The sequence below is a fragment of the Triturus cristatus genome, chromosome 5_2 (assembly GCF_964204655.1).
Source record: "Triturus cristatus chromosome 5_2, aTriCri1.1, whole genome shotgun sequence".
NCBI classification, from domain to species: Eukaryota; Metazoa; Chordata; class Amphibia; order Caudata; family Salamandridae; genus Triturus; species Triturus cristatus.
In genome coordinates, this window is record NC_140588.1 from 406243497 (window position 1) to 406255955 (window position 12459).

The 12459-nt window shown below is 41.4% G+C and overlaps 1 protein-coding gene across 2 annotated transcripts in view; it reads right to left on the reverse strand.

The window, feature by feature from the left end:
- Positions 1 to 12459, reverse strand: part of DDC (dopa decarboxylase) — a 423065-nt gene that overhangs the window by 269884 nt on the left and 140722 nt on the right. For both annotated transcript variants that reach the window (XM_085607298.1, XM_085607299.1), the window contains exon 4: positions 537 to 656. In XM_085607298.1, coding sequence (XP_085463424.1) covers positions 537 to 656 — 120 coding nt within the window. The remainder of the gene's footprint in view (positions 1 to 536; positions 657 to 12459) is intronic.

Below are 12459 nucleotides of genomic sequence, written 5' to 3' on the forward strand. Positions count from 1 at the left end.
CTATGGGTCAAGTGCTTGCTCGTGAGTTATGTGTTAAAACTGCAGGACACAGATTTGATTTCCAGCCAGGACTGATCTGCCTATCTTCATTTATGGGATAATAAATGAGTAAACAATGAGTTAGGTAATCACATGGTCTAAATAAATACGGAATAGCTACATGGCAAAACTGTGTTGCTAAATCCGTTGTACAAATAACTTATTATTTTAGCCTCTTTCCAGAAAGACATAGGCCTATATGTTGCACCCCATCAATTGATACAAGCTGACATTTATACATTTTTTGACATTAAATTGAAGCAAACAGACATAACTCTAGATTTGGCTTTATCGTGCAAGCGGTTTCTCCACAACACCAGAGTAAGTAGGAAGCAGAGTGAAACAGTATGATGAATTTTCACCTGAACTTGCTTGATTAAAAAGTATTTTCCCCCAAATTGTTGTCTATTGTTTCGGGTGCCTGTGAGTTTGGAGTAAGCCATTACTAAGTGACCTGTGGGTTTATTTTATATTTCTCCTGTGTTGTTTCTACCTACCTGAATTACTCCGCCACCATCTCCGTCATCCCCTGCTAAAAACTCTTTGGGTAAATGGATCATCTTCGCCAGCCAGTCCAACATGACTGTCTCGAGCTCTGTGCAAGCTGGGCTGGCAGTCTGCAGAAAGAAAATAAACATCAAACTTGATTAAAAAAATACTAATAATCTGAACAAGGGTTTTGGCCATCTAGGTCCTTTCCTTTGCTTGTATTGTACTGACTCATGCCTTCCTTAATCAATCAAGTGTTTCAAGCAGCTACTTTTTGATCCAGTCATTGTTTTAGTTTCCATCATTTCTGCTAGAATGTCCTTCCGTGAACAAATAGTATCTAATATCACTCCAGAGCTTCCCGCTCCAATTACATATAATTGGAACAGTGCCATGATCCAAATGTTATGTAGATGAGCAAACTGTTTTGTGCATCAGACTTGAGTCTTCTCTTGTAGTTCTGGTAATGTGTTGTCTTTCACCTTATTGCTAAAACACACTGTCATCGAATCGCACGGCCATAAAGATATATCCACGTCTATATTCTTAAAATGACAGAAAACCTAGATATACATTTTTGACCGATTTATAGTATAGCAATTTTTGGAGGAATGTTTCAACATTCACCATTCACTGCATCACCCTTTCAGGAAGCATGACAGGATAAACAATGCATAAGGGCAAGGTTGATGGTGATTACCAGTCTAAGAATGGGCCACACAGTACAATACCCACAGCAATTCTAATCACTTTCAGAAGATTGTGTTAACTTTAATTCCTCCATTTATCCAAAGAAACTTTATTTGGATTAATAAGCCATTAGATCATGTACATTTACAATACAAATATTCCCAATTGATACTGACACATAGATTACGATTACAATCTTAATAAAACAATTGAAGTGTTTAAAAGATGCCATTATATTCCACGATAAAGTGCTAAATGCATCATAATTCATATTTAAATATATTTACAACAAAGACAATGGCTAAAATACCTAAAGAAATCGGACAAAAAAACACTTTGCCCACCACGAGAATTCCATTTCTATTGCAGCCTTCAGCTCCTTCACGGCCATGCCCTCCAGATGTATTGTGCCACGGCATGTTGCAGTGTACTGCAGGGTTATCCTTGTGCAACAATACTGCTTGAACAAGGCTCAAGACCCAAATTCCCAAAGAAGTGGCTTTAACCTTTTTGTCCTTAGATGTAAATAGAGTGGGCAAAAACAAATAAAGTGACCCTCATCCTCTATACCCTTCTTATCACAGGATAAGTTTATACTTTATTTAAAGCAAGCGTAGAAGTTGAGGTTTGGTTCAAACAAGGATCACCGATGTTCTCTACTCAAATTTAATTTTAACTTTACAGTAGTCTGACCTGGTGTGGAACCCAACATTTTACTGAACGTCCTCAAATTTGGCAAATTTCAACATGGCATTTCTTTACATTCGTGATGACTGCAAAAATCTCTGCTTCTGCCCAAACGTAGCCCTAATTCCAATTAAGTTATTTCAAATAAAATGAATTTAGGGCAGCACCCAACCTTGAAAAAAATCTAGCTTTATGGTTTGCCCATAGGTTGACCCAAAATAACAACGACTTCGTGACAGCCAAAGTTTTAATTCTCACAGTCCCAGTTTCCCGCATAAGGAGTATAAGTGGGGTACATTTAGGTATAATTTTAACATTTGACATTCCCCAGAGTTCAGCACCAAACGCAATGCTACTCTATGCCTTTACATTGTGTGTTGCGAAAGGTGCTCAAATTTGGGCTCCATCCCTCATAAAAACAAAAAGTGTAAGATTATGTGAGGCAATATCCAGAACCTTATTATCTTTTATGTGCATGTCAATTGCCATAGTTGGCACCTGAGTCCTACATATTCGAAAGATTTTTTTAAAAAATGTCTATGCTTTAATTTTTGTTTATTTTTCCTGTATATGGTTTCTACCAATGACTGCAATATAAAAAATGCTCACTATCATTCCATGGCTATCATGTAAATATGTAGGACCTGATTCACAAAGTTAAACTCACACAGTTATGTAAGTTAACTTTTTTTGTGTGTTCACAAACTACGAGTTAATAGTAAGTTTATGACTGCAGAGACTTCATAGTCGGGAACTCCGGACAAAAAAAACAGGATATGCCTTTCGTTTTATGTGCAGAGTTCTCCGACCTTACTTAGGAGACTCCACAGTTGTAAACTTACTATTAACTTGTAGTTTGTGAACAAAAAAAACGTAAACTTACACAAAAGTGTACATTTGACTTTGTGAATTATGTCCCTTGCCTGTATGTCTAACCCACTTCTAAACATCTAGTGAAAAAAAGTGATGTATATAGGATTATTTTGAAAATGGAGATGATAGTCACATTAGTTGCAAGATTGTGAACTGCAATCGGTGTTAGATGATGATGATCTTGCATACAAATCTCCAATGATACACTTTGTTCCCCAGTGAACTCTACTGATTACATGTTGCTTTACTTGCTCCTACAAAGAGGTGGGGTCCTGTTCTGGCCACCAGAAACACACACTTGCCTGCTCTCAATCAAGTAGCGAGACTGGAAGAGCCCACTAAGATGGTATGGTTTACCAACTTATCGTCACAGAGCATTTACAGAAACTGTTTACGTGCTGCTTTTCCTGCTTCTATAAGGAGGTGACATCTTGCGAGGAATACAGGCATTGCCACTCCCTATTTGCAATCTATAATACAAGGTGGGGAGAGAGTGCTCCATTCCCCTGATACCTGGGCTGACATTACATATAGGGTGCACTGTCCCTTTGTGCACCACTACACAACTTCTAATGGATGTGCCTGGTGCAGACAGCAACAGTCACCTTATTACAGTTATGTGCTGCCCCAATGCAGCCCATTAACTGAAATTAGGCCCTGGTGGCTTTGCATTAGTGAAAGAGAGATCAGCTGTGGGAAACCACCAGTTCGCCACCCGGTCTGCATTTGAAATGGGGCAAAGAATCGCCTGCAGTCGGGTGCAATGAGTGACTGCACCTGCCTGCAAGGGGATGTCTGGGGATTCCACAGTACCCCTTTTCTAGGACTCCTTGTGCTACATGTGGACCAGCACAGTCTGTATTACATACGATGCAGAACAAGCATATGCAGCCCCTTCTGTTATGCCAAAGTTCCTGGAAGGCACACAATGCCAGCATCTATGCCCGTTGCACCCCTGAGGCAGTTACTGTGATATGGCCCTACCATTTGGACAGCGCACCTTCAAAAGCAGAAACCTGCTATTGTGCCATCTGGCTACAAGTCTACATATCAGAGGGCAGAAGACTGTCGAAACGAGGTGCAGTTCTGATGCCATTATAGGTTGCCTTACAATATAAAGATCCATAACATCAAACTCAGAAGAAGAAGACAGCAACAGGGCTTTGGATCAATCACTTATTTCAGTTACTCTTCTAGCCTGAACAAGGGAAGGAAAAAAGGCAAAAGGTATTAAAGAATCTCAGAGAAATGTAATCCCTGAGTAAGTAATAACAAACCAATGCAAAGACAACTGGGGGAAGATTAGGAGCTGCACCACTGACATACTAGTAGATGAGGCATCATTAACACCATTTTACTAAACCCATAAGACTAAAGTGTCAGGTGGAAAAGGAGTGGCAATGAACCTTTTACAACCACCTCTCAACAAGGTTACAACTCATCCCCAAACAATGATATCCTGAAAGCATTAAAAATCTATGAGGGCCACTTCAGACAGGTTTCTTTTAAAATATATGGTCTCACTTGAGACGCCAGTGGGGAAGGGTGCAGACAGAGGGCCAGCCCCAATCACCAGAAAGAGCTCCAACCCAGCCCATATCAGCGATGTGTAGAAGGCTCAACTTCATAAATGACTTGCATACTTCTGGAGACAGGGGTGAGGAGACCCATTCAAAGCAAAAGAGAGTGCATGCAGGGGTGCAGAATGAGGCGAAGGAAAGCGCGAGTACCCTGATGAACTCTGTGGAACCCCCTTGATGGGGGACTTACATAAGCTGCTGCCATTTTGCTTTTCTTTTAATTGCAGTTGTGTCCATTTTGATATTTTAGAAATATGAGCTAAAAACATGAACGTGCTTAATTTCTTCTGGAGACCAAACCATCTAAAGTTTAATAATTTATTATGTGGGTTCTACTTAAATATACTCAGTCACCCAACAGGCCATTTTCAATATCTTGGATTTATTAATATGGAAAAAAGGATTGATCTAGCAAACGTACATTAAATATATTACAGTCTCTTTTGCAAGTCATTTCGTAGCATATCACCACATAAAACAATCTGTAGTTTTTTTTAATTATGAGACACCTTAATGATGCTGGTATATAGTGCTCTGATCGCGTATTCAACGAAGTGGGCAAACAGGCTACAACAAGATTTAAATATTTTTGGGGCCTAACAAACAAGAGCGTAGCTAATATTAGTGCAGCGGGTGCAGTGGCACCCAAGGAAAGGAATCTGAAGATGCTACTCCGCCCTAATCATGGCTATCTTTTACTCCCCAGCAAAGGAGGAGAGGGGCTCATTTCCTAGCTTGAGCTGAGACCCATAGCAGCCTTGCTCGGCCAATGCTGATGAAGACTCCAATATTCAATCTGCACACACTTACACTTATAGACTACATCCTCCTATGTGAATACATTTTTATAAATACAATATCTGTGATCACTCTCCTGCATAGTTAAATATCAGTGGAAGCAAAACTTCTACAATTGCCCTTTAATTTAAATGAGCTTTGATTGACAAACAATTGTACAGTAAATATATAGCTAGGAATGGTCTTTCCTGCAGATGCACTGTATGTACTGGATGTTGAGTTTGGGCGGCTATGTGTGAACCGGCTTGTGGTGACATATTAAACATAAGAGTATATATTTCCACATGTATTGCCGGGCTGGATTTCACATTTCCCCGCCATCACTAAACTGTATTGCACTTTTGACACTGGTGCGGGAAACACCATTATGAAGGCCAATTAATTGGCATGGCAGTGCAACATTACGTTTTGGGGCAAAGTGCATATTGGGGCAGAGTGCATATTGGAGCAACTTTTGGAAAATGACACAGTTTGCACATTTATCACAATGTTTAAAGCATGTTTGTTTTATTCTCTCCCAATATGGATATTTTTAATATGGATGGAATTAAGACTCTCCTGGGATCCAATGGACATCAGTCTTCACTCCCAGCTGCCCAATGATCATCCAATCTTCTTGTGTACAGCTTTGTGTTTTACTCTTCCCAATTCCTATTGATGGATTGCTCTTTTTGTATTCACTTCCCAGACTGTCTCTCAACCCATGTTCGCTTATGTGTGCTCTCTCCTGTTGCCCGTGTTACTTGTTGTGGCCAGGGCCGGATTTAGTGCATGTGGTCCGTAGTGCGACAATCTTTTTTGTCACCCCTTTTTGACCTCCTTCCTTGGATTTCCTCACTTCCATCCTCCAACAGTGCCCCTTAGCTTGCCATAGCCCCTCTCTCAAATGCATTTCATTTGTTTTATTTAGCACTACTTGTATTAGTGGAGAGTGTCATAGCACTTAGAATTGAAAATGGTATGGCCAGGGGCCTGTGAAACGGGCATATATTAATTACTCATCAACTAAAGCAATGGTAAAGAAGCAAAGAGGGTGTACTGGACAACTTTAGGAACACCTTTAGTTTTGAAGATATCTTGCACTAAACATGTAAAAACGTGATAATCTCTGCAAACTTCAGTGTTTTTTATTAGCATACATCAGAGTTCTACCTTAGTGGATCACATTACATCACTGTAATGAGAGACCTTTATTAGCAGCAATAGTTTTCAAACATGATCTTGGAAACATTTATGCCGCCCCCATTCTGAAAGCAATGCCATAAGTGAACCAAGAGACAAGTCATGTGTCAGGTGCACCTTGGTTGTTATATAATTGGAACAACATTTAAGTCTATTGCATAAAACAGAAGAAGGTTTTGTACAGCACACATCCTCAACTCCTGTATTTCAAGGGCCTTTCATATGTTGTAATGAAGAAAAAGGAGGAAAAGGGAAATTGACCTATTTCCTAGGATCACACAATTTGTTTGGTCAAGTGGGGAAGTCAGGACTGATACCAGGTTTTCTGGTCTCGCATTTTGCAATTTAGTCACCAGATGAGTATCTCTTTCCCTCCCACGTTTTACATTAGAATTTAATGTTTTGACTTTAATTTTTGGTGCATGAGAATAGAGTGTTGGTGGCAGACAGAAGTCACGTGAAGGCTTTGTTGTCCACACCATGTATCTGTTTCACGTCCCCCTACGCCCATCTTTCATCTCCCCGACCCTCGCCCTGCTGGCATCGGAGCGATCCTCAAGCATGCCACAGTCAGTACATTGTAGCCCCCGGGGAATGTTTGTGACTACCCATGCTCTAACCTCTACCATTGCAATTTGCATGCAGCTCTTTGACAACAGTTCATAGTTCACTGGGCTTTATAAGGATTGTAAGTTATGAACTGCAAGTAACAAAAGGATCTCAGAAGGGCCTTGAAGACCTGGCTTTTAATCGGAATGACTAGACTAGCGCTGCCCTCTGCCTTGATCACTGTCTATTATAGCGCCGGGACCCCCCATTTGGGGTAGCTGCACGCTCTACAAATGCCTTTTATTATTAGTATTATTATCATCTCTGTGAGAAAAGCAGTAACCCATTGAGCTATCCACATAAAATACAGCTCTTTGATCTGCATAATATCTTTATTTAGCTATTGCCATAAAAGTGCATGTCAACAATTTAAAAAGCATTGATAAAAACAGCAAGGATTAACATAAATGCCATCATCATAATCCATTTTATGCATGTTCTAGATAAGCTTTAATTACAATAATGCATACAAAATTTACAAAATGATAAAAAAGATAAAAGAACATCATCATAATAATCCATCAGATACATATACCCAGGACCTCAATTGCAGCATTAGTTGATTTAGTCCTAAGCGCCATACTTTTTTTCTAATTATTAGTGCCCAGCGTATAAAACTAATAACTACACAACAGATAGAACGTGACTCTAGATGCTGTAGAAACTGTTAACCTGTTTCCACTGGATATCTACTATCTGTGCCTCCTGTGACTTAGCCTGCTCTTGCGTGCTTGTCAAATCCGACTCTGTGGTACAGATTCTTGACTCCAAGTCTGTCATCTGCTCCCCAAATGTACTACATGTTTTTGACAGTTTTCGGACCACTCCCTGTACTTTCCTTAGTGCAGCCTGAGCCTTCCGCCCGTCCTGCAGCGTCTCTTCTCGATGGGTAGATATTGCTTGGAAGATAGTCTCGAGTGTAGGTGGACTGGGGTCTCCTCCCTCTCCCCCCTCTGGTTCCTTTACTGACTCCTTTGCCGGGACGCCTGTAAGCTGTACTGAGGGAGTATAGTCCCACGTGAGATCTCTCTCTCGTATTTTCCTTCTCCTTTGGATTGTCCCAGCGTTAGCAGTGTCTGAAAGGTCAATTTCGCTGTCACTTAGGTCAGGATTACTACTATCTGTCCCCACTTCTGACCAATCGCCCCCATCTAAAACAGAAAAGAAGTCCAGATCCTTTTCAGAATCCTTTTCAGGTCTCCTCCATACCTCCACACCTTGACTCTCCATTTCTACTGGTTGGGGGTGCGATAATATAGTAGTTGCTTCAATAGCCGTTTGAACCTCCAAGGCACTATTAACACCCTTGTTAAAATTTTTAGCACCATCAAAAATATTGTCCTCAGTAAGGGGAAGTCTTCCATCACTCACTCCCACCTCACTTCCCCCTCCGCCTACCTTTCCTGCCCCACTCTGGCCCCTCATGTCAATCTCCGGGGGATCTCCTACATCCTGGGTGGGTAAGGGCTCTTTAACAGTTTTCCCTCCCCCCTCCATCAGATCCACTACAGTGGGACAGGTTAATTTTACTGTTGTTACTGCGGTTGCTTTCTTCCTCTCGGAGGCTGTTCCAGCTCGAATACCAGCTCCTTCTCCCCTACGCATGGGCGTTGTGACCGGCGCATCAGCCTGAGCCAGATTCGTAGACGCGGTGGAGTTCTATGATAACATAGTTTTTAGAAGCTCCCGCAACTTTTGCTCAATAGAAATTCAGCATCTGAACGATAGTCACCGGCTCTTGGTATAGTGCGGGCTACGGTCTCAATCGACCGCCATCTTGTCTCTCCTCCTGGAAACTGGAGGAGCATGAGAACCGCCAACGGCGGAATAATCTCTGCTTTCTAGGTGTGCCAGAGCGAGTGGAGGGGGAGGATGTTCATAGGTATGTCGTTGATCTGCTTAGGGAGTCGCTCCCTGAGCTTACGGACTGGAATTGGCCGCTAGAGGTTCAGCGGGCACATAGGGTCCCCTTCGTGCAAAAACAGCCAGTGAGAGCAGGGTCATTGCCACGTGATTTTTTGGTTTATTTTGGCAGCTTTTTGCTGTGTCAAGCTATTTTTGAAAAGGCAAGACCTGAGGCTAGACGAGTCAGGAATGAGGTTACTTATTTTGTTCGACCAGACTTCTGTCCTACCACTGTTGAAAGACGGTGGAGGCTGAGGCAGCTGATAAGACCTTTTCAGGATAAGAAAGCTCAGACTTTTCTAAATAATCCTGATAAGCTAAAAGTCATATGGAATGGACAGACGCGTTTTTTTATGTCTGAGATATAGGCTAAGGAATATCTGGATAGCTTAACAGGGTGACTAGGAGGATAAAACATTAGACATTAGAAAACTGGTCTTTTTTTTGTTTCTCTCTCTCACTCTTGGGGGACGGGGTTTTTGTTTTGCTCTCTTTTGCTTAGGGGCATTATCTTTCAGCTCCCCTTCTTTTTTTTCCCTTCTTTTTCTCTACTTTCTAGGATAGCTAATTTAGTTGAGAAACTGAAGTGGGGGGTGTTATAGCAACTACATAGCATCTGTCAACTAATATAATGGTTTGCTTTTTGGCTTTTGGTTATGTGCGAGGCACTCATCACACACAGACCTATGTCTGACTGTCTCTCAGAGGGGATGGGGGTCTGGGTGGGGGGGCTCGGAGGCAGGGGGTTGGAGGGGGCAAACTGCAAAAATAACTTATCCAGAGTAGAAGATGAAATAAGTAGAAATTTAAAAAACATATATGTAAGTAAGAGATATGCGTTATGTGATTTGTATAGTGGTAAAGAAAAGGGATGGAGAGGGGGTGAAAGGGGAATGGAAAAAGGGAAAAAGGGAACTGTTTGCAATGCAAGGGACTGTCAAAACAGATTTAAATGGGCAGAGTAAACATCTGCTTGATTAATATAGCGGGATTGAACGATGCGATTAAGAGGTAAATTGGGGGAACTGGTAAAATTATACTCCTTTGATGTTGTATGCTTGCAAGAGATCCATCTCCCCTGGGATAAAAGACATTGGCTCTCAATTCAGGGTTATAATTTATTGACATCTACATCCCAAACTTCAAACATTCGAGGGGTAGCCATTCTCACTAAAACATCTTTGGGCCAACCCAAGAGGAAGTTAGCAGATCCATTAGGCAGATGGGTGATAGCTGAGCTCGGAATGGGACTTACTATATGCTCAATTTATGGGTCAAATGATGATGACCCCCAGATCTTTGAGGATCTTGAATTAGAATTGGCAATGTGGTCGATGCCCCTAATAGTTTGTGGATATTTCAACATCGCCTTAGATTTACAGCCAGGGCATAATAAACAAGGGGGGTATCAGGGGCAGAAACCAAGGGTTTATAGGGCACTAACGTCACTCAATAAGAGCCATGGTTTAGCGGATATGTGGCTGGCCAAAAATACATCTCAGAATACAGGAAGTACATACTATTCATTTCAGCATAATGAATATGTTAGAATCGACTATGTTTTTGGGTCAACAGTCCTTCTTAATAAAGCTAGCATTAGGATCATGCCTAAGATCATATCGGATCATAACCCATTAATCTTGGAGGTGGAAGTTCCGGGTTTCACAAAAGAAAGGGGGAGATGGTCATTTGATAAAAAACTGCTTCTTAATATAGATTACGTCGAGCATATTAAAAAATAGACAACTGACTATTTTGATATAAACAGATATAGCACCTCGAGAATAGTTGTCTGGGATGCGTTTAAGGCGGGCTTGAGATGGGAAACTATTAGCTATGTTGCCAAGGCACGAGCAGTACGTATGGGGCAGAACCAAGAGTTAATGAGTAGACTTAGAATGGCAGAGGAGGAGCATTCTTTACTTATAAAACAGGGAAAAGAGACAACACATAAGCAGGAACAAATATTGGTTCTCAAGTCAGAAATTAATGGATGGCTTGGGCAAAAATCCGCAGAGGAATTCCAGTCCCGGCGTGGTAGCTCATATGAGAGTGGAGAATCTGTTGGGAAGAGACTAGCTCTTCGTACTAGACAAAAGTCAGCACAGAATCAAATTTTAGCTATAAATGTGGGGGGAGTGGTACACATGGACCCCGATGATGTAGCTCATACTTTTCAACATTATTATCAAACACTGTATTCGGAAGAGGGGGTTAGGGAGGAAAGGTTAATACTGGAGGATATTACCCGGACAACAGGGGATATGGGAGAGGTCTTGGATGAAGATGCAAAGCAAGAGCTAGAATCAGAGATCTCACAGGAAGAGATTCTATTGGCTCTACAGAGTGTGGCCTCAGGAAAGGCCACAGGCCCCGATGCAATACCCGTTGAGGTATACAAAATACTGGGAACAACAATTATATCACTCTTACTAGATCTCTTAAGAGGTATCCAGTACAATGGGAGAACTCCAGAGTCATGGAGGGAGACACGTATTGTCATTTTCCCAAAAAAGGGCAAACCCCCAGATAATCCAGGGTCTTATAGACCAATATTGTTAATTAATACAGACACGAAAATATATTCTAAGGTCTTAGCTACGCGGTTGGGAAGGGTCATTGGTCGCCTGGTGTCCCCGTGGCAACATGGTTTTATACCAGGGAGAGAAACAACAGACCATATACGGAGAGCAATTTCATTATTTGACATTGTATCCGAGACGGGGGGCCAGATAGCCATGATCCTTCTCGACGCTGAGAAAGCATTTGATCGCGTAACGTGGGAATTTCTGTGGGGCATCCTGGAGTTAAAGGGGCTTGGCCAGGGATTTATTAGAACAATTAAAGCTATGTATCAAAATCCAAAAGCTCGGATACAAGTGATGGGAATAGAGTCAGGGGAGGTTTTTATCTCCAGGGGAACCCGGCAGGGATGTCCCTGCTCACCTATTTTATTTGCGCTATACATCAATTCATTAGTTGAGGAGCTCTTACAGTCAGGGAAAATTAAACCTATATGTATCAAGGGGTATCAGACTAAAATATTGGCCTATGCCGATGACCTGGCAATTTTAACATCAGATCCTAAAGAGGCCTTAGACAAAATTAACTGTATAACTGAGAGGTTTGGTATGCTATCTGGATACCGCCTGAATAGAGAGAAAACCATTATTGTCTGTACAGAGAATTTGGATTTTGACGATCCAAGGCGAGCAGAATCGGCAGTCTATTTGGGGGTGCATATTACGGCAAAAGTGGAAAATATAATTAAATTGAATTACGATCCACTTATTAAAACCTTAGCTCCAGAATTGAAGAGGGTTAATGGATTGCATCTATCGATCATTGGAAGGGGAAATTTCTTGAAAATGACTGTTTTGCCCAAATTTTTATACCTATTCAGGTCAATTCCGCTTGCTTTGGAGGGTCATATACTTAAAAGCATTAACTCTATGTTTTTTAATTTTATGTGGCAATACGGGAAGGTGAGGAGGTCTATGAAGTTTCTGTCATTGACACAGGATCGAGGAGGGCTAGCTGCCCCAAACATTACATTATATTATTGGGCCGCACTATTACACCAATTAGCTTTCTTATTAAAGATAAA